The 27552-nt window shown below is 54.0% G+C and overlaps 2 protein-coding genes and 1 long non-coding RNA gene across 4 annotated transcripts; 2 read left to right on the plus strand and 1 right to left on the minus strand.

The window, feature by feature from the left end:
• Window positions 1-4881: 4881 nt before the first annotated feature.
• On the plus strand, window positions 4882-10681 carry RBM8A (RNA binding motif protein 8A). The gene is made up of 6 exons (XM_084613776.1): window positions 4882-5041; window positions 6651-6710; window positions 7326-7403; window positions 8006-8142; window positions 9135-9271; window positions 10292-10681. Exons 1-6 carry the CDS (start codon window positions 4975-4977, stop codon window positions 10335-10337), a joined length of 525 nt encoding a protein of 174 aa, XP_084469902.1. The 5' UTR covers window positions 4882-4974; the 3' UTR covers window positions 10338-10681.
• A 1644-nt stretch (window positions 10682-12325) lies between these two features.
• LOC311512145 (gonadotropin-releasing hormone II receptor-like) lies at window positions 12326-20768 on the minus strand. Its single transcript, XM_084613207.1, has 4 exons — window positions 20714-20768; window positions 14728-16192; window positions 14003-14207; window positions 12326-12954 (listed from the first exon to the last, which is right to left on the minus strand). The coding sequence occupies exons 2-4, from the start codon at window positions 15301-15303 to the stop codon at window positions 12464-12466; spliced, it is 1272 nt and encodes a 423-aa protein (XP_084469333.1). The 5' UTR covers window positions 15304-16192; window positions 20714-20768; the 3' UTR covers window positions 12326-12463.
• Window positions 20769-20840: 72 nt separating this feature from the next.
• LOC311512146 lies at window positions 20841-27552 on the plus strand. 2 transcript variants are annotated; one of them, XR_014709411.1, is made up of 3 exons: window positions 20841-20938; window positions 21845-21930; window positions 27355-27552. It is a non-coding gene; the product is annotated as an uncharacterized lncRNA (long non-coding RNA). The 2 variants fall into 2 exon arrangements; XR_014709412.1 differs by lacking the exon at window positions 27355-27552 and adding an exon at window positions 23560-24243.

Here is a 27552-nt window from a genome sequence, read left to right on the forward strand (position 1 = left end):
GCTGGTTTCTCTCTTTCCTAGGGAGGGATGGTGGATTGACATTCTCTTCAGTGAGAATTTGGTCTAGATTTCCCTCCCCCCCTGCCCCCCCATCAGATGCAGCATTTGCAGCTGCAGTGCATGCATATGAAAGATAGCTTGAGTGTCTGCCATTTCCACCCCAAAGTGTACAAAGATCTGCGGACTGCTGGCTTCTTAACCGGCATTTCCCCTGCTCCACTTTAGTAACCAACTAAAGACAGACTAGCCATGGGGGTAGGAAAGACTAAATATTCCAGTCTTCCTTCTGCCTGGTTTACGGGCTGTTACTCTGGGGTCTAAGCCAGGCTGGCTTGAGCTGGAACAATTGTCAGCAGAAGCACCTGAACTGCTGGGCTTTCGTTTAAAACACTAAATGTTGCAGAAGGAATGGCTTTCCTGCAGCCAAAGGGGGACAGTGATGGAGAGAACACCTGTCAGCCCTGTGCTACCTCCAGCTGCCCTGAGCACCTTTCCTGCTGCTGTTTATGCTCCCTGCTGGGTGCTCAGGGCATCTGAAGCCTCTTGGAATAACTCCCTTGTCCCCCTTGGCTGCTTGCTAATGAGTCCCTGCTGGCTGGAGTATCTGCAGGGTGTCAGATTGTATCAATTCAAACAGCATTTCTTCTGACCCATCTTTCCTGGTGCAGAGCCTCTGAGCCCTGTTAATGTCACACAGGCTCTGCCTTGCCATTACATTGCTAGCTGGCAGGCGCAGGCCAGATCCCGCAGCTGCCATGTCGCACCTTCTTTACAGAAGGGCCTTTCCACAATGGGGAGTCGGATGGCTGCAGTAAATCCACCCCCCCAAGGCACTCACTGTAGGTAGGCTGCCAGAAGATTTCTGCTGTCACCCTATCTTGTCTACACCAGGGTTTAGGATGGCTTAACTATGCTTAACCCCCTAAGCAATGTACACCTATGCTTTCAGATGTAGACCAGACCTAAGTCTTACTACCTCATATCCTAGTCACTTGTAAATCAAAAGCAGCTGTCTTCTGGTTCTAGCACTCAGCTTGAACACAGTCAGTAGGGCTTGCATTGAAGGATGAAGGCCTGCTCTTGGTGTTGCTAAACCAGCCTTGGTGTAAATCTTTCTGAAAAGAGAATGTTTGCTTTGCATTGCCCTCACTGGCATTGTTCAGTTAGAATTGGGGAGTGGTGAGTTAGCTAGCTATCTCCAGACCACTTCCTCTCTTCTTTCCCCTCACCCTGCTTCACAAGGACTTTCTGCACAGTACTATATTCTGTTTAAATGGACCAGAACAGGATCAGCTACCCTAATCAGTGGGTACATAAAATCAAATTTTGCAAAGGGTAACTTAACTTTTGTATTTCTATTGCTCTGACCATTCTCCATGAATTAGAAATAATTCTTGGTAAGGGCTGTCATGCTTGTTCCTACTCTGAGTATCTTCCAAGTGCTTTAAAAACACTAACCACCTGCATTGTGGGCTAGGCAGGTATTAGCCCAAGCTTTACAGATGGGGAAACTGAGGCATGGAGGCGTTAAGGGATGGATCTAAGAGAATTCAGATCTCCTAACTGCTCATGCAATGCCCTGTCTTCTGCCACATGCAGTGTAAAGGGAGAGCAGGCAAGAAGCTTTGGCTGAGGGAGGAAGCTTAAAAGAAAGCAACTCCTTGGCCTAAATTGAATAAGGAGAAATGGGTTTCTTCTTTATCTGTGACTGCATATGGGGGTAGCATATTCCATTCATGAGAGGAGCTGCAGGGCCTAGCCTTCAGAGGAGCTTCGTAGACAGTTAGCGACTATAGCGTGGGCTGGGAGTATCTATAGCAGACGCTGGAAACATTACCTTGGTTTAGTTTCCAAGTATGTGTTCTCTCTCCCAGTCTCATCGGCTGTTACTTTCTGCCTGTTGCTTCGTGCTGTGGCTGCATCATTTCAAGTCCACGGCCTTTGGGGATAACTTATTTAGAAAAACTTGAACAAAGCAGTTTTACGCTGCACTTTCTTGGGGGTGGGAAGGAGGTAAAGTACCTTATTCCCTGATAACCAGAAACTTCTATGCCTAAACTCTGTACTGTTTTCTTTTCACTTCAACATTATCTTAATAAAATTATTAAATCTGTCACAACGTGCCTGCCTGCTGAAAAGGCAGGTGACAAGCCGCTCCAAGTGAGACATATGGTAAACCTCCACTCTTTAAAATAGGTGAAGTGGCAGCGTTTGATTCCCTAATGAGGCTTTGTTTTTAATCTGGAAAAAGGGGACAAGGCTCATCCCGCTGGCAGACACAGCATCTGCTGCACGTCGAGCAGAAGCTGTCCAAAACCACTTGGCCTTTGTGAGCTGTTTGAGAAACAATTCCAACTTGGCAGTCCCCTGTGTTAGGGATCAGAGGAGATCTCCATACGTGGCCGTTTCAGACAAGATTTGAGACATGAAACTGGGCTAATGTACAATAGTGGGTGAAGTTTGCTTCACCTGTAAATGGCTGGTTTGAATTTAGTGAATGGCAGTAGTGATGTCATTGGATGGCTGTTTGGTGGCTTCTGTGGAATCAGTTGGGGGGGGGGGGGGGTCTCATCCTAGTTTCCCCCGAAAATGGTGTCCCTATCAGCAAAACTCTACTGCAATTAGCACTTAGTTGTTACCTCTGCCCATGCAGTGAATGGCTGGGGGAGATTGGACTTGATCAGAGAGGGATCCTCCAGGCCAGTGGTTCTCAGCCAGGGGTACGTAGAGGTCTTGTAGGGCATACATCAACTCATCTACATAAAAAGCATCGGCAAAGTCAGTACAAACTAAAATTTCATGCAGACGATGACTTGTTTATACAGCTGTATATACTACACACTGAAATGTAAGTACAATACAACGCACCCTCGCTAGAACGCGTGTCTATATAGCACGAATTTGCATATAACGTGGTCGCAGCCATGGATCCCAAATTTAATTAATGGCAGTTCATTTTAACACGATACCGCGCATGGATCCCAAATCCCTCATTCTAGCGAGGGTCCGGTATTTGTATTCCGATTGATTTATTTTATAATTAAGTGGTAAAAAATTGAGGAAGTCGGCAATTTTTCAGTACTAGTGAGCTGTGACACTTTTGTGTTTTTATGTCTGATTTTATAAGCAAGTCATTTTTAAGTAAGGTGAAACTTGGGAGTGTGCAAGACAAATCAGACTCCTGAAAGGGGTACAGTCGTCTGGAAAGGCTGAGAGTCACTGCTCCAGGGAACGGGGGATGCATGTTATGGTGAAGTAGTGCATTGGGGAAGCTTGTCCTGATGTTGCCTTGACTGTCCTTGATCTGTGGATGGGGGGGGGGAGACCTCCGTATCTGAGCTGCTATTTTAGGGATTCTCCCTCTGTTTGTATTTATTTGGTGGAGGGAGGGGATGTGAATTTAGTGGCGGGTGCCCCTTGCTCCACCAATGATTTTATTGCAATTTTTGTTTTAAGTTGATGCTTTTTCTCAAAGCCCCACCTCCTGGAGTCATGTGACCAGGGGACAATCTCCGCTTTCACTTAAAAACAAACAAAAAAAATCACACTCTAAAAAGTAAGTTTCTAGCACACATGGCTACAGAAGGAAACTTGAAAATGTGACCTCCCCTACTCTCCCCGGCTCAAAAAGGCAAATAAAAAGAATGCCCACATTTATAATTTTAAAAAACCCCTCTCCTGATGTGTAAGGCAGATTGAATTAGTGCAGCATCTTAGCAATTAGTTTTTAAGGCAGTTTCATGATTTGTTGGGGGCCTAGCTCCTGCTTTGTAATCAGGTGAGGATGGCAACACTGGAAAAGTGCCTGGAGATCCGCCAAGCAGGCTGGAGCTATGTACTTTATGTGATGCAGATGGTTGGGGAATATAAATAATGTGGGGATAGGAAGTTAGTGTCTCCCACCACTATTCCCCCCCCCCCCCCGGTGCTACCCCACTGGGGAGGGAGTATCAATGTCAAGCCAGGAGGGTGGGAAGAGTGACCCAAGTCCCAGGGCCAGAAGTGTGTGTGGAAACCTAGGGCCCAGCCTCAGGAGTGAGGGGGGGATCCCGAGCCCCAGAAGGGGGGATGGGATGCAGGATGCAGCACGGGGGGTAGGGTTACCACCTGGCTGGTATTTGACCAGCCTGGCTGGGTTTTTTTATGGAGTTGTCAGTTGCCAGAAAAATAATTTAATCTGCCCGTTTCTTTAAGTGCGTCTAAAGATTTGCATTATCACAATACAGTGGGATAATTATCCACTGTTAAAAGGTGGGGTGTCCAGCTAAAGACACGGCCCTTTTCCCACTTCCCCAGCTAAGCGACAGCCGATCACAACTGGTGAAAATACAGCAGCTGTCTGCCCGTCCCCGCACACACGTGTGAGAGAGTCACGCGTGTGTGAGGAGAGGGGGATGCTATCAATCTTAGCAAAATGTGTTATCTTGCTAGCTACCATAAGTGATGTTGGGGGGCGGGTGCGAGGGGGTGTGGCGGGCTTGCCGGGGTGGAGGGGGGGGCGAGGGAGTTAACATTTCAAAGGTGGTAACCCCAGTGGGGGTCGGTGGGAGGAGTGGAGTGGGGGAGAAGGAAGGACATGGTCTCATGGGGCAGGGAGGAGAATCCCAAGGCCCAGCTGGGGAGGAGGGAATTGGCTGGTTGCTCTGAGAAAGCAGCTGGCTGCAACTGGAGGTGGGGGGAACCTGCCGCCTGCCCTCCCCAAGAGGGCGACCGCAGAGGGACTAGGCAATATTGACCTTCTCAAGATGGCGGCCATCAGCGCGCTAGGGCGAGGGCACGTGACTCTATCAAGATGGTGGCCGCCAGCGAGGAAAAACGCTTGCCCTTCCCAAGATGGCGGCGCCCGCGGTATTCACAGAGAATTGGAAAGGTACTTCCGCCCCGCTTCCCGGCGTGCAGCGCGGTCCCGACCCGGCAAGCTGCCCGTCCCCTCCTCAGCAGCAGCCGCGGCGCAGCGAGGCGCACAGGGGCAAGATGGCGGACGTGCTGGATCTTCACGAGGCGGGGGGCGAGGACTTCGCCATGGACGAGGATGGGGACGGTAAGGGGGGCCCGAGCCGAGCCCCGCCCCACGGCCCCCTCCCCGCTGGGCCTTGTCCGGTTCCGGAGCCCTAGACCGAGCTGGTTCTGGCCCGTCTTCCCCGCAGCCAGATGGGGTCGGAGCCCAGAATTGCTGCCCCCCCCGGCTCTGACCCACCCCCCCCCCCCCGAACCGGGCTTAGTGCGGTTCTGACCCGGCCTCCCCCTGTGCCCGGCTCGCCCGGTCCCGCCCCCGAGTCCGGTCCCCGCCCCCGACAGGTTCTGACCCAGCCTCCTCCTGTGCCCGGCTCGCCCGGTCCCGCCCCCGAGTCCGGTCCCCGCCCCCGACAGGTTCTGACCCGGCCTCCCCCTGTGCCCGGCTCGCCCGGTCCCACCTCCGAGTCCGGTCCCCGCCCCCGACAGGTTCTGACCCGGCTCCCCCTGTGCCCGGCTCGCCCGGTCCCGCCCCCTGAGTCCGGTCCCCGCCCCCGACAGGTTCTGACCCAGCCTCCCCCTGTGCCCGGCTCGCCCGGTCCCACCTCCAAGTCCGGTCCCTGCCCCCGACAGGTTCTGACCCAGCCTCCTCCTGTGCCCGGCTCGCCCGGTCCCGCCCCCTGAGTCCGGTCCCCACCCCCGACAGGTTCTGACCCGGCTCCCCCTGTGCCCGGCTCGCCCGGTCCCGCCCCCTGAGTCCGGTCCCCGCCCCCGACAGGTTCTGACCCGGCCTCCCCCTGTGCCCGGCTCGCCCGGTCCCACCTCCAAGTCCGGTCCCCGCCCCCGACAGGTTCTGACCCAGCCTCCTCCTGTGCCTGGCTCGCCCGGTCCCGCCCCCTGAGTCCGGTCCCCGCCCCCGACAGGTTCTGACCCAGCCTCCTCCTGTGCCCGGCTCGCCCGGTCCCGCCCCCTGAGTCCGGTCCCCGCCCCCGACAGGTTCTGACCCGGCCTCCCCCTGTGCCCGGCTCGCCCGGTCCCACCTCCAAGTCCGGTCCCCGCCCCCGACAGGTTCTGACCCGGCCTCCCCCTGTGCCCGGCTCGCCCGGTCCCACCTCCGAGTCCGGTCCCCACCCCCGACAGGTTCTGACCCGGCTCCCCCTGTGCCCGGCTCGCCCGGTCCCGCCCCCTGAGTCCGGTCCCCGCCCCCGACAGGTTCTGACCCGGCCTCCCCCTGTGCCCGGCTCGCCCGGTCCCGCCCCCGAGTCCGCTCCCCGCCCCCGACAGGTTCTGACCCAGCCTCCTCCTGTGCCCGGCTCGCTCGGTCCCGCCCCCTGAGTCCGGTCCCCGCCTCCGCCAGGTTCTGACCTGGCCTCCCCCTGTGCCCGGTTCGCCCGGTCCCGCCCCCTGAGTCCGGTCCCCGCCCCCGACAGGTTCTGACCCGGCCTCCTCCTGTGCCCGGCTCGCCCGGTCCCGCCCCCTGAGTCCGGTCCCCACCCCCGACAGGTTCTGACCCAGCCTCCCCCTGTGCCCGGCTCTGACCCTGAGTTCCTCCCTGCCCTGGGGTTGTTCTGAGGCCTGCACCATCTAGGTCGAGCCTCGTTCTGATCCGATAATGTTGCCCCCCCTTCCATTCTACCCCAAATGGCCTGCTTCAGACTTCCCTCCAGTTGAAATTAACACATTGAACTTCTCTGCAGAAAGCATCCACAAACTGAAGGAGAAAGCAAAGAAGAGGAAAGGCCGAGGATTTGGTTCAGGTGATAATCTTGTCGTGAATGATGGAGTTACCCTGTGTGTGAATCACGAGGGGTCTCCTGTGCCATGTAGCTAACTGGAATGGTCTGGCTACTTACTGGAGTCATCTGGCTGCTTCTAAACAGAAACTGCCCAATGGCTTACGCCGCAGGAGTGTGTTTTAGGATGGGAATCGGGACTCCGGGGTTCCATCTGGGATTCTGTCACTGACTTGCTCTGTCCTTTGTCAAGTCACTTCACCTCCCTTTGCCTCAGTTTCCCCAGTCTGTAAAATAGACCCCTCCAGCTTATATACATGGGTGACACAACTTGACCAAGGTCACCAGGAATCTGATGCTTATCACTGTTTTAACTACTAGGCTTGTGTCTCTCTACAGTATTTTATGTGCTGTAAAGCTTAAATGCAGGGACATATGTGTGTGCCCAGGAGTGCTTAGAACAGCTAGAATACATGTTTAAGAGTATTTAGACCGGAAACCCTTCAGGAGAGGAATGGTCTGCCACTGTGTGTACAGTGCTTAGCACAATGGGGCTGCATTCTTGGCTGGTCCCTAAGCACTAGCATAATGTTTCAAGTCATCTCAAACAATCTTTGTCTCCCCCCATCGTGTGCCCAGAGGAAGGTTCGAGGGCCAGAGTACGTGAGGACTATGACAGCGTGGAACAAGATGGGGATGAACCTGGGCCTCAGAGATGTGAGTATCTGCTAGAGATGTTTGGTTTAGCATGTGTGGACACCCAGCCTTGGCCGCGTGGGGTTGCTTTAAAGATGGGGGGAAACCAATTCTATTCTGAGAGATCATGAGGTGTAGTGGATAGAGCACTGGACTGGGATTCAGGAGCCCTAGGTTCTGTTTCCCAGCTCTGCCACTGGTCTGTGAGATGACCTTGGGCAAGTCACTTCAACTCTTTGCATTTCAGTTTCCTCATCCGTAAAAATTTTTTGAGATCGACCGATGAAAAGCAACATATACGAGCTAGGGATTATCATTATAATGACATGTACACTGTGCCCAGACCATCCACATTGTGTGGATAACAGAGCGACTGTCTCCAGGGCTGTCAAGCTGCCTTTTTACCAGTGCTAGATTCAGTCCTCCATCCATTCCGCATCCGTTTTCACTTAGCCCCCTGCTGCCAATGGGTTCCAAGCTAAGCAGTGGGAGGATCCCTTTCCATCCTGCGTGTGTAGATGCAGGCGTTGTGTGTGGGCAGTGGGGTTTGCATACCAAGCAGAGGAGCGCGTCTTGCCTTCTGTGTAACGAGCATTGTTTTTCCTTGCATGCCGTGGCTACAGCGGTGGAGGGCTGGATTCTCTTTGTCACCGGAGTTCATGAGGAGGCCACTGAAGAGGATATTCATGACAAGTTTGCAGAGTATGGCGAGATAAAGAACATCCACTTGAATCTAGACAGACGAACGGGCTACCTGAAGGTAGGACGGGGTGGATGGTCTAGTGGTTAGGGCATTCCCCTTTGGCTCAATTTCCTGCTCTGCTGCAGACTTGGTATGTGACCTTGGACAGGTCACTTAGGCTCAGATCCACAAAAGTATGTAGGCTCTTAACTCCCATTGGTTTCAATAGGTGGAAGGCACCAGAACACCTTTGAGGATGTGAGCCTTAGTGTCTTTGTGCTTCATCTGCATAATGGGGATAGCAACACTGCCCTTCCTCGGGGTCAGGGGAGGGAAGTGTGAGGATAAATACCTTACAGATTGCATGGTGCTCAGATACTGTGGTAATGGGGACCAGGTAAGCTAGAGAGCTATGCCGATGAAATTGCCCCCATGCAGTTGGGAGAGGAAAAGAAACTGAGCACAGGGCTGGGAGCCAGGAGCTCTGGGGTTGTGTTCCCAGCTTTGAGGGGGGCAGTGTAATCTATTGGTTAGAGCAGGAAGGGACTGGAGATGGGATTCTTGAATCCAGCCTGGACACTGAATTGCTGTGTGATCTGGGGTAGGTCACTTCAGCTCTCTGGGCCTCTGTCTCTAAATTGAGAATACTGCTAACAAAGGCCTGTGAGGCAAATGAATCTGCTTAGTCTTAACTAATGTGCTTTGAGCTCGCCGGGGAGGCGAAGGGGCAGGGAACATATCAGTGTAATAGTTAATGCCCCCTTCTCTATTAAATCCTGTTAAAACTAACAGTTCAAGGCACGAGTTCAGGCAGCTTGTGTGTGTGTGTGTTTAATTGAAAATCTCTATTTATGGTAGGGTGCACTCTATTTACTCCACTTACTGCCAAGTCAGTATTTCTCCTGCCATTGTTGACAGCATTCTTGATGCCAACAGTGGAGCCGAGTGTCCTGGCGGCTCTCAGTGGTTTCTGTGATCTGCTCTCAAGGCTGGCCCAGTCTCTGGCGTGTTCGCTAAACTCCCCCACTGGGCCACTCACTGGCTGAGGATTGTCTCCTTGCACCCCACAGGGATACACACTAGTAGAATACGAAACGTACAAAGAAGCCCAGGCAGCGATGGAAGGTCTTAACGGACAGGATCTGATGGGGCAGCCGATCAGCGTGGACTGGTGCTTTGTCAGGGGGCCTCCAAAAGGAAAGAGAAGGTAAGATGCTGCCAGTGTTGAGGGCTGCATCCCAGCTGACACCAGGTTGGTCCTCAGCTTGGCATCTCATCAGAGATATTGAGGATTGAGTGAGTCATGGAGTCTGAGCTAGCCTCATGCTCTCTCACAAAGGGAGACCCTCCACAGCAGTGTGGAGAACACTTGCTTTCTAGTGTTGGTGGAACGTGATGGATTGAGAGCCCTGAAGCCACTGAATAATGAACAGGATTTTAAGTTAGACCAACTGGAAATTCTTTCCCATGGAGTGACTCTCTCCCTCTTTTACCTGGAGCTGCTGTGTAAAACTCTTGAGTTCCTGCATTCAGTCCATGTGCATGTTCTAGGGGCTTTCACCTTAGCCTCTGTGCTTTTCATCCAGAGATGCTGGGAACTCCCAGAGGAAAATGGTCTTCGTCCTACAGACAAAGGAACTGCCTGAAGCAGGGCAGAAAATGTCACCAAGTCTGTGCTGCCTGCTTTCAGGAACAGCTCTCTGGAAAACACCCTGTAGTAAAACGATGCTTTAGAGCTCTTTTGTGGTTTAGGATGCTGATGTTTCTGCTGAGGGGGTGAAACTGAAGGCCTGACCTCTTGAGATCATGAGAAGTTCAAGAGCAGGAATGTTAACCCTGGGCTAAATTTCTAGTGGATCATGAATAATTCTTGCCAGTTGGGAATGCTGTTGGATTGTGTTCTTCAGTTATTTAATGGTCTGAGCAGGAGGTTAGCAGTCAAGAGATCTTACTAGTCGGGACCCAGTCATTGACGCATGTAACTTTGGGCAAGTTGTTTAATGGCTCTGTGCCTCAGATTCTGTAAAACAGGGACCCGACATACCTAGCGTTAGTGAAGCGCACTGAGATCTGTTCATGAGTTTTAAGAGAATATTTTCCTGTTGCGCTGCATTTCTTTGGCAAGGAACGTGGTCCTTGTGCATAGAAGTCGTTGATAGCTTTCAAATCTTTCGAGATGTTAGCTCAGGCTAGCATATATATAACTCTGTCCCTGTCTGTCTTCCAGGGGCGGGCGTAGGCGGAGCAGGAGTCCGGACAGGAGACGACGCTGATCTCACATTTCTCCATTTCCTTTTGATGGTTCCTAGGTGTAAATTCTCCCTGCACAGCTCTAGAAGCAGGAAGTCTCTCGTAAGCTGGATGTGCAGACTCCTGCCTCAATCTCTTTCTGGGTTTTTAATTGTGCTGTATTTTTACCTATGAGTTTTTGGTCATATTTTTAACAGTATCTGTAAAGTTCTTGATTTGTGTTTAAGCTAGCATAAGACTCTGAATCTTCTTTTGACCTCCGACACCTCAAATGAGAGAACTCATCCAGTGGTGCTGTAGGGGACTCTCATTTGGAAGGAGAAATGTTGCCCATAAATACTGAATAAAAGTCTGCTTTTTTTTTTTTTTTAAAGTCCTCTTCCCTTGACATCTGCCTGTATCTGTAAGGGAGACTGTGTGTTCCAGTGGCCTGGGTTTCACTCTCAAGCAGAGCTTAGTCTTTGGTCCAGCCTATGGGTAGAGCATATGGTTTTAGATTTTAACCAATAAGCACCCCCAATATAATCAAAATTGATGTTTATCTGGTAAACACTGGAAATGGTTTTCAGTATTGTCTGCACCCCTTGTCCAATGCAGTTTGTACAGGTAACATCCCTGCTCCCTGGCTTGTATCAAGGACTTGTCTAACAGAGCCGTAGTGTGGACTACAGCGAGTGTGATTTCCAAGGCACACTAACGTGTTACGAATTAATTGGTGGCGATCTTGCTGGTGTGCACTAAAGGGTCTGATTTGCTTTAATTTAATGCTCTTTGAAACAGTACTTTATATACCTACAGAGCGAGAACCCTGAAAAATCTACGTAGAGCTCAAAAATTGCTAAAAAAAAATAACCCTCCAAAAATGAAATTAAGAAACCCCAAAAAAGAAAAGCCCAACCTCTAGGACATGGAGACTTATAGGTTCTATCTAAGGTCCTTATCTGGCTTCTATCACTATAACATCTAAAAACCTTCAATATGTGTCTTTTCACAACCCTCCTGGGAGGTAGGCTGGGACTATTAGTTCCTATGTACAGAAGGGCTAAGTGAGCTGCACAAGCACACACAGGAAGTCTGTGGCAGAACAAGGATATGAATCCTAGACTTGTGCCTTAACCACTAGACTATCCTGCCTGTCAGTTGCTGGGTTGCTCTGCCTGGGGCAAACAGTTTCTTTTCTACCATGAGCGCCCATCAGTTTCCTGCTGCATTAGACTTAAGGATGGGAAAAGACCGAGGCCGCACAGCCAGGGTACGTCTACACTACAGTGAAAGATGCATGCCACAGCTTGCGCCGGTCAGCTGACTTGGGCTCGCGGGGCTATAAAATTGCAGTGTAGACATCCATCTCTGTCACTAAGGGTCTCTAGAACCCAGGAGTCCTGTCGTCCTCCTGACCACTAGTTCACACTGACTAACGGGAGTTATTGGGTGGGGGAACCCCTTGGAAAAGTATCAAGACCCAAACCCACCTTCCCTGTTTCTGTTGGGGGAGCAGAGGCTTTCTGCACTCAGGGACCAACTGGTGTATTTGGTGGGGGACAGTATCATGGAAGTGCAAACTTGGGGATCCCCTCTGGAGAACAGGAGCCCAGGTTCCTTCGTGCGTGTTTGAGTGGGGAGGTGGATCTGGAAAATAACAATACTCCCTAGCTCTTGTCTTCAGTAGATCTGAAAGTACTTTCCAAAGGAGGTCAGGATCCTTCTCCCCATTTCACAGATGGAGAAACTGTGGCACAGAGAGGGCAAAGTGACTTGGTCAAGGTCACCCAGCAGCCTAGCTGGGAATAAACCCTGGCTCTCCTGAGTTAGGGCTCTGTCCACTAGGCCATACTGCTAGCAGACTTTTAGTGGCGACCTTTCCAAACAGCTGAGGCCCATGGCAGCCTGCTCTCTGCGTCCACCTCCGCCCATGCCAGCTGGGGAGTGTGCAGCCTGGCGCAGCTCTGGGTAGTGAGAGACGGATGGGCACAAAGGGAGGAGATCAAGGAGAAGCCACTGGCTGAGAAAATAATTTGGATTTATTGGTGGGTGCTTGAGTGAAGGAACAACTGCCCAGTAGCCCCCACTGGACACATTATGGGGTTCCCATCGGACTCTTCCCCCTTGCTGGGAAGCGGAGGTGAGTCCAGGCGTGGCAAAGGTCCACTCATATGAAACTCTCCACTATCTTCTTCCTGCACAATTCGCACCTCCCAGCAGGCAGGGCCATGTTAGCCGTCACCTCTAGTTCGTACTTGCCTGTGCCCCCCTGGTCCTCCCCGGCACTCCTGATGGGTGCAGCCGTGGTGGAGGCCCGGAAGGAGCCAATCAGCGCGGAGGCCTGCTCCTTCCTGCGGTGGGTGCAGCGGCAGACGCACCGGATCTCCCTGTGGAAGTGCATGGTGAAGAGGCCGTAGATGAGGGGGTCCAGACACGCGTTGAAGAGGCCGAAGAGGAAGAGGATGTGGCTGAGGGATGGAGGCACCTTCTTCCGGCTCAGCATCTCTGGGGAGAACCAGTACCAGAGGCCCAGGAGGTAGTAGGGGGTCCAGCACAGGACGAAGGTCAGCACGATGACAATGGACATCTTCAGGGTGCGCATCCTGGCCCTGGGGATGTTGTTGTAGGAGCGGCGGAGGTGGACCTCCTTGGAGGAGACTGCAGGGCAGAAGGGGGAGAACAATGAGAGGGGAGACAGAGGGAGGGGAGAGGGAAATTCTGCAGGGTGAAGCAGAGTGCTTGGAGGAGCATGAGGAAAGGGAGAGCAGGAGACTGAGAACAAGAAAGAAACTGAGCAGAGGGAGGAGGGGAAATAGAATTTGAAAGACAGGGGAAAAAAAGAGTGAGGGTCCCCATGTTTCAAGCCAGTGTATGTGAGCATTGGCACAGGTCCCCGCAGCCTTCCAGAGCTGAAGAAATGCCCATGGTGGAGGGCAGCTGGGGACTGGTTGCTGGCTGCCTGGGTTAATGGGCCGTAGCAAACCAGACATGGCAGCGGGTAGCACCCAGGGGGAGGCGGGGTGTTCTGCACGTGGCACCAAGCCAGGGCCTGCCACAGCCGGAGTGCGGGGGGACAAGAAGCGGACGGTTCTCTGCAGCTAGGGGCTGGGATTGATTTTCCCCTCAGGAGAGGCAGAGGAGGAAGATGGATGGAAAGATATGTGTGGGGATGGATGGATAGGTAGAGGTATGAAGAGAGAGAAGAGACACAGAGGAAGAAGAGGAGGAGAGAGAGAGACCAAGGAAGGAAGGTGACAGAGTGGGAGAGAAATGGGGGAAAGAGGAGGGAAAAGAGTGCTGGTTGAGAGGAAGAGCGAGAGATTCAGGAGAAACAGAGAAAAAAAGGCAGAGAGGATGGAGAAAAAAAATCAAGGCAAGAAGGATGCAGAGAGAAAGGCCAAGGAGATACAAATGTATGCACACGCTCGCACCTATGTACACGCTTCCACGTACACACACATGCTCCCATGTACACACCTGCATGCATATGCTTACATACAGATGCTCATACATGTACATGCATGTACTCCCACATACATGCATGCTCACAGGCATGCATTCCCACATACACATGCTCTCACACACCCCACACAGACTGGTCCCCCCATGCAGACCCCCTGCTGCAGTGAATGGGAGGGGTGGGGTCCATGCACTCTGGGAGCTCACGGGCGAGGGCCGGGGGACGCAAGAGGGAGGCCGGGCTCACCGCAAGCTCTCTTCATCTTGCCAGAGATCTCGATGAGGATGCGGGAGTAGCACAGCACCATGATGAGCAAGGGCAGCAGGAAGAGGCAGGAGAAGGTGAACATGTTGTAGAGGGTCTCCTGCCAGTGGGCTTGGAAGCTGCCCACCGTGGCGCACTGGATGAAGTAGATGGGCTGGGAGCGGCTCACTGCGTGGAAGACAAACATCTGGAAGAGACACCCCACCCCGGAGAAACAGTTAGATCTCAGCACCCCCACAGGAGCTACACCATGGAGACAACACTGGCCATCCAGCCTCGTATTCCTACCCATTGTTCCAGTGCTCCAGCATCCCTGCTTCTGACCCATACCAGATCCATCTATCTAGGCCACTTCCAGTCCATGCTGTATCTGGCAACTGGTCCATCTAGCTCATCCTCTGCCCATCCCAGATCCATTGCCTGCAGGCTGGTGTCCTGGCTGTACAGCATCAAACCATTGGCCTGTCTCGTCTTGTATCCCTATAGCTGGTGTTTAGTACCCCTGTATCCTGCTCATACTACATCAGGTCATTGGCCCATCCAGTCTATTACCCCCACACCACAGTGCATCAGAGGCCTGTTCTACCTAAACTAGACCCTGGCAGTATCAGAAATGCCATGGCAAAAGGAGGCTGTGCCATGGGAAGCCTGCCCAGGGGTCCATTCCACAGTCCCTCCCTACCTGCACCATTGCCATGATGACTTACCTGAGGTAGTGCCAGAAGCACGCTCAGGGCCCAGGCCACGCACAGCATGGCCTTGTTCTTCTTCTTGGCGTCACCCATGCTCAGTGGGTGCAAGATGGCTGCCTGGCGGTCCAGGCTGATCACCACAGTGATGAAGGCTGAGGCATACATGGCCACCAGCTTGAGGAACATGAGGGCCCGGCAGGCCAGGTCACCCGCATACCACTGCACCGTGATGTTCCAGGCTGCGTCCAAGGGCATCACCACAAAGGTCACCAGCAGATCGGCCGCAGCCAGGTTAACAATGAGGATGCGGACATGCGGCCTCTTGCGGTACTTCTGGGTGACGGTCCACAGCACGGCGATGTTGAAGCAGGCCGAGGAGAGGAAGAGGAAGAAGGTGATGGCCACCCGGACCTTGGCGGCGGTGGAGAACGTGGGCAGCAGGAAGACCTCCTCGCTAGGCAGACTGGCATTGGCTCCACCACCAGGCGAGACCTCTACCTCCTCCCAGGGCTGCCCACGGCTCTGGTTGCCCACGGCGGGTGACCCCGGCTCGAGCAGCTCACTGTCCTTCATGCGAAAAGTGGCATTCATATCGGAGGCTTGGGTATTCCCACCCGGAATCTGCACAGCCTTACAGAGACGTGAGCAGCCGGGATCCAGGAGGCTGAATCCAGCTCGTTCCCGGGAAGCCAAGCTCCTCCTAGACTGTGGCAGGGCTCGGAGACCCTGAGCATGTTTTGCTGCTTGGATGGAGACTCCACTAAACTGGAGCTGCCCGGCTTCTGCTCTGGATTTAACGAGAACCAACTTCTTCTGGCTCAGGGAACTTTATTCCTTCTTTGCAGAGCAGCAGTTAACTCCCTCGTGGCTTGTGCTGCTGAGACTCAATAGGGAAGGCTCCTCTGCTTCCACTAGCCCCAGAGGTGGGCCAGATTCACAGGCGTGAACAGGCACCTGTGAATCTCTGATCGGCCAATCAGGATTGGTTCTGACGAGGTAACAACTCTAGCTTGCATCTCATTGGCCGGCTCAATTTGGTGGCCGTCACCTCCCCAGATGGGAGAAGTGCTCCTGTAGTTGAATTCAGCTCTTAAGGACAATCCATTGCTGGGGTGGGTGGAAATTTAATACGGAGCCGCCAAGCTCTTCCGGGCCGTGCCTCCGAACGCAGGTGCTCTCTGGGGTGCAGATTAGGCCTTAGCCTGTAACAGCCGTGGCTAAGAGTCCCCCCGAGCGCTTTTCACTCCCTGGCAGCCAGCAACATCTAAGGATACTGCCTCTCTTGCATAGTATCAGTGTCGTCTCGGGTGGATGCGCATGGGCGAATTCCAGCCCACCCTGGCGCTTGCAGAGCAATGTGTAGACACACGTGTGCGGGGCGAGCTGTGCTTTACATGGTGTGCGTCAGTCTCTCGCTCCCACCCCTGGGACGTGACAGAACAGCCAGTGGCCTGAAGATCTGGCCTCTGTTTCCAGGAATCTGTGAATGGACCAAAAGAGACCAGTGTGTTAGATAGCTGCTATTTTTCTACCTGCCACAAAGGGGCAAAAGTGCCCAAAGCCCATTCGATTGGGCCCTCTGCAGAGGGTACCAACCACTGAGTCATAAGCTGGCCCCCAGGCAGTAAACGCTCCTGTTGGGTACGGGGTCAGAGCATGAGCGCCCTGTGGCAGAGCTCTGTGCCCGGGACCAGCCCTCTGGGACTCACGGGAACAGGGGCCGGTGGTGGCTTTGGTGAGGTGGGAACTGGTGGGGAACTTGGCGTCCCCAAGGCTGAGCAACCCTGGGCTAGGGACTGGAGTGCCAGAGAGAACCACAGGGCCTGGCTAAGGCCAGACCCTGCTCTGGTATGGGTCCATCTCAGCCCCAGCTTGTCTCTTTCCTACCCTGAGGGATACTTCAGGCACCTGGGCACAGGTCTGAGACCCACCAAACTCCTCTCATGCGGCCCGCCCGATGGGTTCATCCTCCAGCCACTGCTAACCTGGATGGGAATGGGTGCTCTGAGGACAAAAGGCTCCAGACCCTAGAGTGGTTTTCGGAGCATGGGCCTGTTCCCTGAGGACTGCTCTTCTGATGGCTGAGAAGTCACTGACCACCCTACCGCGTCCAGATCCTGGCGATCTATAGGTGAGATCAATCCAGCATCCATCGGAGCCGAGGGACTGGCTCAGAGTGACAAAGATTCCTGTTATGCCCTGGCTGTTGCTGGCTCATTAATCAATTATTGCCCTGTGCTGGGGATCTTCTGTGGCTCCCAGGGAACACGGCTCCTCTAACACTCTCGCTCTGTGCCCATCCACGGTTCCTCATGCCTGCCAGCAGCACCCTAATATCTTGTGCCCCATCCTCTGCTCCCCAGCTGCCAGCAGCTCCCCATCTCTCGTGGCCCAGGGTTCTCGCATGGTGCAGCTCCTCAGAGATTGCCAAACAGATGGCACTGCTCAGTGTTGGCAGGAGGTGCCAGCCTGAGCCTCGGAGACCGCAGGTCAGCCCGGGCAGCAGCAGGACAAGACATATCGTGTGGGAAAGGTGCCCACATGGACTGAGAATCGGACAAACCCTGAGCTACGCTAGCCATGCAGGCAGCAGTGTCGGGCCTGGCTGTCTCATAGGGCTTGAAGCCTGCCTCACCCAGATCTAGGGGAGCAGCAGCAGGGTCGATCCGAGCCCAGATGGGATGCCCGTCTCCTGGCAGATTCCAAGCCGGACCCCGGTGCAGGCCCTGTGCATGCCAGCCTGCTTCCGAGCATGTCCCAATATGCCTACCACAGCCACCTCACTGTGACCTGTCCTAGCCACTTTATTTTTAGCTCAGCTGCTGGGAGGCTTTGCTGGCAGCTGATTTATTAGTTGCTGGCAGGGAAGAATAAAGAGGAGCCAGTGATAAGAGGCAGAGGGCTGCAGCTATTTCCAGCAGCCTGGAGAAGGGAATGCAGCTGCCTACCAGGGGCCTGGCACAGAGACCTGTCCCACATTCTCATGGCTGAGCTGTCGCCAGGGGGTTTCCCCCATGGAATCCCCTGGGATTTCCCTTGGAATTAGAGCCACTAACTAGGGCATGTGTCAAGATGGGGGAGAGGGGCTGATTCTCCATTACACTCAGGCCCTTTGGGATGATGCTGGAGTAGAGTGGGGGAGGGGTGATATTTCTGATGCCAGGATGCCCCCCACCCCCAAAATTTAGCTGGGCAGCTCGGTCCTCTCAGGGAGCCCGACCTGTGGTGGGGATTCAGGCTACGTTTCATCTGTAGATCTCAAAGCGCTTGACAAAGGAGGGCAAGATTATTATCCCCATTTCACACATGGGGAAACTGAGGCACAGGGAGGGGAAATGACTTGCCCACGGTCATCCAGCAGGCCATGGGCAGGGCTGGGAATTAATCCGGGTCTCCTGAGTCCCACTTTGGTGCCCTATCCGCTAGGTTACACTGCCCCACAGGGTGAGGGTGTAAACCACAACCCCATCCACCCCCTCAGCTTGTAGCTTGCATTCACACTGATTTGCTGGTGTGCATCTTAGACCTGGTCTGTTTGAGGCAGCTGCGCCGGTAAACTACAATTGTTCCTTAAACCTGAGTCAGACCAGTGCAGGCCTCTCTCTGGATGCTCTTATTTTAAGTTAACAGTCGCTTATTTCAGTTTAGCTTCAACCTGTTCCTCAATCGAGTTAGCTAACCTGATACCGTCCTGCACTGGGACCTCAGCAGATGCCACCCCACCGAGGACACCTGTCATGGTAGCTCTGCCTACCTAGTTCCTGCCTCCCCTGTGTCTCCTTCTGGTGTTTAGAAGAAGGAATTGCCATGGACTCACTGCTGCTCTGTTCAGCAGGCATCAGACTCCAGCAAAATTTATTGCCCCTTCCCAGGGCTGCCACCTGTCCGGGTTGTCTCAGGATCATCCCTTGTTTGAGGTTGCTGTCCCAGGAAATCTGGAAGGTGGCCCGCTACCTTGCCAGCTGGCCCGTTTTATGGGCTCAGGGTCACCCCAGCTGTCCTGGGGGTCTTTTGTACCCCCTCCCAGCGGTTATATATCTAACACCCAGCTCCTCCCCCGTACCTCGCTACAGCCATTGAATAATGCTGGGATTAGGGGGAAACAGCTGCAATCTTGGAGGGAAGGCAGTGTTGCCTAGCGGAAAGCGCAGTGGTCTGGGTCTTGGGAGACCTGGGTTCTAGTCCTGACTTTGCTAGTGACCTTGGGGAAGTCACTGCCCCTCTCTGTGCCTCGGTTTCCCTTGTATATATAGACGGTAAGCTCTTTGGGGCAGGGGCTGTCTCCTGCTATGTGTACATACAGCACCTAGCACCATGGGGCCCTGATCTTGGTATGAAGCCTCTAGGTGTCACTCCAATATAAATAATAGCAACCACGGACCAATTTGGGAGGCTAATACTTTAAGCCACTAGTCAGGTGCAAAATTGTCTGTAGCTTCTCTTTGGCTCTTGGTGTTGGCCCCGAGGGGCAGAGCCCAGGAGGGCTGCTGAGTAATTCGGCTCCAAAGGGTGTTTGGGGTTGGTTTTATTTTTACTGGTACCTGGTGCATTTTTTTTGCCTCATCCGGTCTTGGGAGGAGGAGAACATGACAGCTGGCAAGCCTGGCTTTCTCAGAGCTGGACAAACTTCCCCTCCAGCCCCTGTCCTGCTCTGAACCTCCCGCTGCTTTACAGAGTGGGTGGGTGCGGGGGGGGGGGGGCTGGGAGTCTGGGCTCTTGGAGCTTCTACTCCAAGCTGGAGGGGAGGGGAGTGGGATCTCGAACAAAGGGGACTGGGGCATCAGGACTCCTGGGTTCTGTGTCCAGCCCTGGGAGGGGAGTGGGATGGACCGCACTGACTCCCCTCCCTTGGGCGGGGGGGGGGCATGTCCTCAGCTCCCCCCGCCCCACTCTGCCCTGAGCCACGGCCCCCCTGTGGCACTTCAGGAGGGGAGCCCAATTCCTTGATTCCTGGGGGGCGGGGGGCTGCCACTGAGAATAAGGGAAGCTGGCAGCTGGGGTTGGGGATCTGCCCTGGGTCCCCCCCTCTCTGCTCCGGGAGGAAGGTACCAGCGGCAAAGCAAGGAAGTCATTAAACAGCGAGGGCGCCCAGCGGACAGCCGAGGGAGGTCCGCCGTTTAACCCCTTCCCCTCTGGCAGCATCGCTGCACCCCCTTGCCTCTCCCCCCCCACCCCACCCCCAGGCCCAGATCTAGCCCTGTGGGTCACAGCTGCTGGAGAACCCAGCCCGGACGTGGCCAGGCTAACGCACACACGGCCACGGCCCCCGATCGCAGCCCGGTCCCCTCCATCCCACTGCCGTCCGTCTGTGTTATACGAGGAGGGGGGTCAGACTAGGTGGCCCCCATGGGCCCGTCTGGCACTGGATTCAATAACCCCATGGATCCATTACCCCTGTCCCGTCTCCTGCCCCCCCTCCCCCGGGGATGACGGGCTCAATCCATCACAGAGGGAACGGTGGGGTCTTTGCCGGAGAGGTCTCTGCACCCCCCCCCCCTCCTTGCTGTCTTTCGCTGCCACACACTAACCCGCTGGCCGGTCCCAGGAGCTAGTCTGGACCTGGCTTTAGCCGGCTTTTGGAAGACCCAAGGGCCATTTCCCAGGGGCCGAGTCTCTGCCATCTGGCACCTGAGGCGGTGGGTCAGGAGGGGGGGAGCTGGTCCCGTGCTGGCCTGGCCTGATGGTGTTTCACCCCCCCCCCCCCTTGCTGCGGTGATGTAGAGGAAGGCACAGGGCAAGCCGGAGGGGACCAGTCCCCAAGGGCTTGTCCTGGGCTAATTTGAAAAGTCGGGGACATAAGGCCACATCCTAGGAAACAGATCTCTCCATTCAAATGTGCAGCTTGCCTCTAACCCCCCCCCCCCCAAACACCTGCTCCCGCTTCCCCCGGGCTCGGAGCACAGCGCGATCCATTTGTGCCTCCTTCCTTTGCCCGGCTTCCCTCTGCCCTGTCTCGGAGCCGCCCTGCGCCCCCCCCCGGCGCGGGTGGCGCTTCCCTTACCATCCCTGGGCGCTTGCCGCCCCTGCAGCCCCCGGCACGCTGCAGAAAGATCCTTCCAGCGGGGGCGGGGGAAGAGACTTCCCCGCGCTGCTTGGCTCCTTCCCAGCGCCGCCCCCCGGCTCCTTGGCAAAGCCCTGCGCCGCGAGGCTGGACCTCCCCTCTCCGGATAATGGCCCGGCGCTCCGGACCCGCTCCTGCGGCTCCTGGAGGTCACTGCGGTGCCAGGTTGTCTTCCGTCGCTGCTTCACCCCTCCCCTCCTCCACCTTCCCCTCTCCCGGCTATTTAAAGGTGCACCGCTCCCCAGCCGGCTACGCGGGGCGGGAGGCTGTCACCCCCCGAGAGATGCCCGCTGAGCGGCGCTTGGGTGGATGGAAATCGCAGGGCCCGGCCCCGCTGCAGAGGCTGAGCTGGAAAGCGGCGCTCGGGACGTTATTTATCGATGGGCTGGCAGGGCCCCGTGCAATGGGGACGTGCTTCTTGGCTCAAGGAGTCTGGAGCTAAGGGGGGGCATCCAAGCACCAAAGGAATTCCCAGACTGGACCCACTGCTTCAGAGGCAGGTGCAAGAAATGCCCCCGGGGGATAGTTATGGGGCAACAGCCCCTCGGTTAGTGAGTTATAAACGAGAGGGAATTCAGCAGGGCTCTAAATCCATCTACTTCAGAGAATAAACTAACCTCTAGGGTAGAGAGCACTAGGCTATGATTCAGGAGAGATGGGTTCTATTCCTGGCTCTGCTGCTGGGGTAAGTCACTTCCCTGTTCTGTGCCTCAGTTTCCCCATCTGTAAAGTGGAGGTAAGAATGCTGCCCTCCTTTGTAAAGTGCTTTGACAAATGCTAGATCAGGGCTCTTCACTTCCTCCCAGAGAGATTCTTCTGCAACAGCTACATTTGTTGTGCAGGATCATTGTTAACATTTGGACTTTTCCATACATCCCCAGCTCCTGGAGTCATGTGATGATGTGAGACTGTGTTGTGAGGTGCAGCATGAGCTTTTGCTAAAACATAAATTTCTAGCTGTGAGAGTTGCAGAGAAACGCTTGCAAACCTGACCCCTAAATGCTCCAAATCCAGAAGGCGAATTAAAAAAACCCAAGAAGGTTAGTGATGATGAATGATTTTTTTTTTAAGGGTCCTGAATCATGATGTTGGAATGTCTGAAGCTGGTGATGCGAGTGCAGCATTCTCTTCACCTGTCTCTGCTGGTCTAAAAATGGGTAATGTATTGCTGGGGGGAAGGTTTTGAAAATTTCAAAATCTGCCTGTTGTTTTAAAAAGACAGAGTTCTTCGTCTGGTGGAAATCTGGCACCAAAAGTGCAGTTGACATTTCAGGCATATCTTTTTCTAGGACATTTTCAGTTTCAAAAAGGGGCGAGGAGGTTAGATTTTATTCTTTCCTGTCTCTCTGCCCTGCTCCATCCTGCACCTCCATTTTGGCACTCAGAAATGAAGGTGGAGGAAGAAAAAAATGATTTTTTTTAATTTGTTCCGGGGATTTGCCCCAAAAAATTTGAGAAGTTTAAAAAAAAAATGAAAAAAACCCAGCACAGTTTCACTTCTGTAAAAAGGCCATTTTTAAAAAATGAAAATTTGGTTTTGCTTGTAAAATTGCAACCAGCGCTCCTCAGAAGCAGCTGGCCCCAGGCCCCAGGTGTTGGGCCAGATGCACCATTGATCTGACAGCATCTCCCTTCCTAGTATTTCTGCCTTATTTTCCACTGGCTTTTTAAAAAGTGTTTTTATTATTAATACTAAGAAAAATAATAATAATTAATAGTTGGGTGCTGCACAGCCACATAGGCGGGCGATTTTATTATTATTTATTATTTGTCTTACTGTAGCACCTAGGAGTCGTGGGCCGGACCCCTTTACGCTAGGCACTGTACAATCACAGAACAAAAAGACGGCCCCTGCTTAGGAGCTGCCAATTCTTGCATGGGGCGAGCCTGAGGCCATGCTAAGGGGTCATGTTAATGGCTGACGCAGCAAGTTCGCTCCCCGTAGGCCCGATGCTGCCGGTCGTGCTGGCTAATTCGTCGGCTGAGCGCCACCGCAGCCCAGGGAGGGGTTTGCAGAACAAGTCAAGCTCAGAGATGCTGCGTATTTGTCAGAGGGAGGGTAACTCGCGGCTGGATTCCCAAAAGACACGGTGGATGGGCCAGCACTTGGAGGCTTTAACTCAGGACCAGGTGACTGTCAGTAAGAAACCCGTGAGCCGGGGGGCTTGACGCAGGAATCGCTGGGCGAGGTTCTCAGGCAGCAGGTCAGACTGGAGGATCTGCTGAGCCCGGCTGGCCTTAAAGCCAGAACGGTTCAAAGGGGACACAGCCAGCAGCAGCCCGCCTCCGAGCCCAGCTTGCCAGACTGGGGCTCCTGCTAAAAGCAGCTGCCTAGCCAGTGCTTTGAAGGCACAGCTCATGCTCCAAAGCGGGACCTCAAGCTGCAGCATCTGCATGGCCTTGTGAGCCCGTTGGCTTGCTGCCATGGGCTGAGGAGATGCACCCTTAGAGCTCAAGGTCAGAAGGGCCTGTTAGCTCACTTAGTCTGATCTGCATAGCACAGGCTTTGAATTGCACCCAGTTACCCCTTTGGGGAGCCCATCAGGAGGGTTAGACTGAAGCATTTCGGTCCTTGGGAGGCTAAACAGTCACATGCCAAAAATAATCTTTCGACTTCACCCGCATTTGAACCAGCAACCGACAGGATCCCAATCCCCTGAGCTACCAAACACAGCTCGCCATAGCCTGCTGCTCACCCTGGGTTCTCCCTGGTGGTGCTCAGTGCTGTCTTAATTAGCAGGATTGATTTTTTTTTGTCTCTGCCCTTCGGCCCCTGTTTCTGGCAGATTAAACCTCCTGTGTTAGCATCGGCAGCCCATCTTCCTGTCCACAAGCATCGTGGGACACGGGACGCTATCCGATCAGCTGTCGGGAAGAGGCCAGAGAACCTGCATGTGCTAAGTCATGGTTCATGACTCTTTGCCCTTCAGTACAGCAGTCTCAAAGTACTTTACAAACACTGAGGAATTAAGCCTCATGGTCTGAGCATCATCCCTGTTCTTAAATCTGGGGAAACCGAGGCACAGACAGGCAGCGTCCCATTCACATAGCACATCAGTGGCAGATCTGAGACTAGAACTCAGGACTCCTCGGCTCCTGCTCAAACCAGCTGATCTTACACACTTGTGGTAAAACTCAGGACTCCTGGCTCCCAATCCAGCCTTTTTGCCCCTTTCCTAGAACCTGACCTTGGAGCATCAAAGCACTTAACAAAATGCTACGTAATCAGGATTCTCATCTCAGCCACCTGGTGAGGTGTGTAAGGAACAGCTTCACCCACCCCTGAAATGCAGCCACCTCTGGGGTGGGGTGTGGCAGCTATTTAATGTCACTCAGCAACACTACACAATCATTTAGGACTGAAAGGAAGAGGAAGGCTGTGTCCAGCTGAAAGGTGTAGGGAGGAGGAACGGCACGTGGCCAGGATAATGGGGGTTAACACCCCCTGTGACGATGTGACGCAGCAGGGAGGGGGGAGTGTTGACCTGGGAATGTGGCGGGGGGGGGGTGTTTAGTTTCAGTTTGGTGCTGGAATGCAGGGAACCCCAGGGCTGGGGTCTAAGCTCCCTGCTCCCCCAGAAGGACTTGACTGAGGGGTCCTGGTTGTACCCACAAGCTCTGTTTTAGCCTGTGTTCCTGTTGTCCAATAAACCTTCTGTTTTACTGGCTGACTGAGAGTCTCAGTGAATCCCAGGAAGAGGAATGCAGGGCCTGGACTCCCCCACACTCTGTGACACCCCCTATTGCGGGATGAGCTGTGGGAGCTTGAATAAGCAAGAACTTGGTGCACTGAAATGGACATCTCTTCCTCAGCTCTTCTCTGAAAGGATCCACAGAAGGGCAAAGTCTTTGTATTAGTTTGCTATTGATTTGAATGCCGGTGGTGTGACTGGCACAGACCCTGCAGCCATAATGAAATGAATCGGCCATTGATAGCACGGAAGACACTGCCAATCGGTTCTAACTTGGCACTGGCATCTCCAGCGGCATTCTAGACAATGCATTCAGAGCCACGGGAAGGGAGATCGTACGGGTGGGCGCGTTGGGTCCTGCTCTCTGAGCTAGACTGCCTGGGTACTATTCCTAGCTCTGGGACAAGTTCCTTTTTGTTTCCCCTGTGACTGTCTTCTTTGAATCATAGAATCATAGAATATCAGGGTTGGAAGGGACCCCAGAAGGTCATCTAGTCCAACCCCCTGCTCGAAGCAGGACCAATTCCCAGTTAAATCATCCCAGCCAGGGCTTTGTCAAGCCTGACCTTAAAAACCTCTAAGGAAGGAGATTCTACCACCTCCCTAGGTAACGCATTCCAGTGTTTCACCACCCTCTTAGTGAAAAAGTTTTTCCTAATATCCAATCTAAACCTCCCCCACTGCAACTTGAGCCCATTACTCCTCGTTCTGTCATCTGCTACTATTGAGAACAGTCTAGAGCCATCCTCTTTGGAACCCCCTTTCAGGTAGTTGAAAGCAGCTATCAAATCCCCCCTCATTCTTCTCTTCTGCAGACTAAACAATCCCAGCTCCCTCAGCCTCTCCTCATAACTCATGTGTTCCAGACCCCTAATCATTTTTGTTGCCCTTCGCTGGACTCTCTCCAATTTATCCACATCCTTCTTGAAGTGTGGGGCCCAAAACTGGACACAGTACTCCAGATGAGGCCTCACCAATGTCGAATAGAGGGGAACGATCACGTCCCTCGATCTGCTCGCTATGCCCCTACTTATACATCCCAAAATGCCATTGGCCTTCTTGGCAACAAGGGCACACTGCTGACTCATATCCAGCTTCTCGTCCACTGTCACCCCTAGGTCCTTTTCCGCAGAACTGCTGCCTAGCCATTCGGTCCCTAGTCTGTAGCTGTGCATTGGGTTCTTCCGTCCTAAGTGCAGGACCCTGCACTTATCCTTATTGAACCTCATCAGATTTCTTTTGGCCCAATCCTCCAATTGGTCTAGGTCCTTCTGTATCCTATCCCTCCCCTCCAGCGTATCTACCACTCCTGCTAGTTTAGTATCATCCGCAAATTTGCTGAGAGTGCAATCCACACCATCCTCCAGATCATTTATGAAGATATTGAAAAAAACCAGCCCCAGGACCGACCCTTGGGGCACTCCACTCGATACCGGCTGCCAACTAGACATGGAGCCATTGATCACTACCCGTTGAGCCCGACAATCTAGCCAGCTTTCTACCCACCTTATAGCGCAACTTAGTGTTGCTTAGATTGTAGGCACTTTGCGGCAGGGACTGTCTCTCGCCAGGTGGCTGTACAGGGCCTGGATCTCGATTGAGGCAGGGCTGTAATAATGTCTGGCATGTGCCCCCTGCTAATGCACGTATCACTTGTTCGTAACATCGAAGGCCAGACGGGACTCTCCTGACCATCTCGTCTGACCTCCTGCTTAATCCAGGCCAGAGAACCTCCCCTGCTGATTCCTGCACCAAGCCCATGGCGTCGGCTTCAAACGAGATGCCCAGTCATGATTTAAAGACATGCCGTGACGGGAGAAGCCACCACATCCCTTGCCGAGCCATCCGATGGTTAAATGTTAACCGTTTGTAGGTGCCCTGTGATCTCATAGCACTTTACAAAGCTGGCTGAATAGCATTACCCCCCTTGTCCAGATGGGGAAACTGAGGCATAGACTGGACACAGTCGGGCGCAGCTCACTCGTGTTGCGAGTTTGGTGGGTCTCTCTCGCCCAGTCCCACTCCTGCACATGCCCCAAACTGCTGTGCCTATCGCTCCAGCTGTGCAGTCTCTCCTCAGAGAGCCCAGGAGCGAAGGAGGCTGCAGGCTGGGAATGAGGCTGCATCAGCACAGTGAGGGGGTCAGGGGAGGAAATCCCAGGACTGGATTAAGAGAGAGACAGCAGGTCAGGAAAGCCTAGGAGCGAAAGGCGGGGGCGGCTGTGAGTCAGGATTTGAGGAGCAGAGGCAGAGCTGCGTACAGGGGGATCCCAGGGCTGGAATAGCAGAGGGTGGGGAGCCTCTGGGCCAGGACTGAGGGGTATCAACAGAGCTGTGTACGGAGGGAGTAAATGGGAGCTGGCCCCAGTACCGTCCCTTTACTATGGCGACAGCGCTTGGCTCAGTGTAGGGGATGCCGCGGACAGACATGCGAGAGAAACGGCGCGGAACAGGTGCTGGGACTGAGTTCTCCTCCCTGCCCCTGCCTCAGGGACCCTGAGCCACCTGGATCAGCAGCCAGCCGGGCCAGGCTCCATCAAGGCACAACAAGAGCATGGGCCCCGGGACTGGAGTCAGCATCAGCGCCTGGACTGAGTGACCCGCCCTGGAGTCCCCGGCCCAGCCCGCCGTGGGCCTGGTACAATGCCAGGGTTCTGATCTCCAGGACCTGGCCTTCCTCTTGGATTAAAGTATGAAGGAAGCCACTTGACCATGATCACCTGGCAAACCAGCATCAGAACTGGGAATAGGACCCAGGAGTCCTGACTCCTGGTTGTTTGCAGCCAGTGCTAGACCATGCCGCTTCCTAGAGATACATGTAGAAGCCCCGAAGTCTTGCCTCCCAGTACCCCTCACTCTAACCACTGGACAACTCTGTCTCTTTTGCAGCACACTCCTCAGAGGAGGCACAGTGACGGGGGGTTGCACTGGACCATAAGCGCTGGAGTCTGGATTCAGCCGTGATGGTAGCCAAGGGGCCGTCTGATCAGCAAGCCAGTGGAGGGTGGTTTTTTTGCAAAGAGCGAAGCTGAATGCAGGTTCCGCTGGGCAAGTGAAACGTTATTAAACCCCATGCGCTGCTCTGTC

The sequence above is a fragment of the Lepidochelys olivacea genome, assembly GCF_965140295.1.
Source record: "Lepidochelys olivacea isolate rLepOli2 genome assembly, chromosome: 24".
NCBI lineage: Eukaryota > Metazoa > Chordata > Testudines > Cheloniidae > Lepidochelys > Lepidochelys olivacea.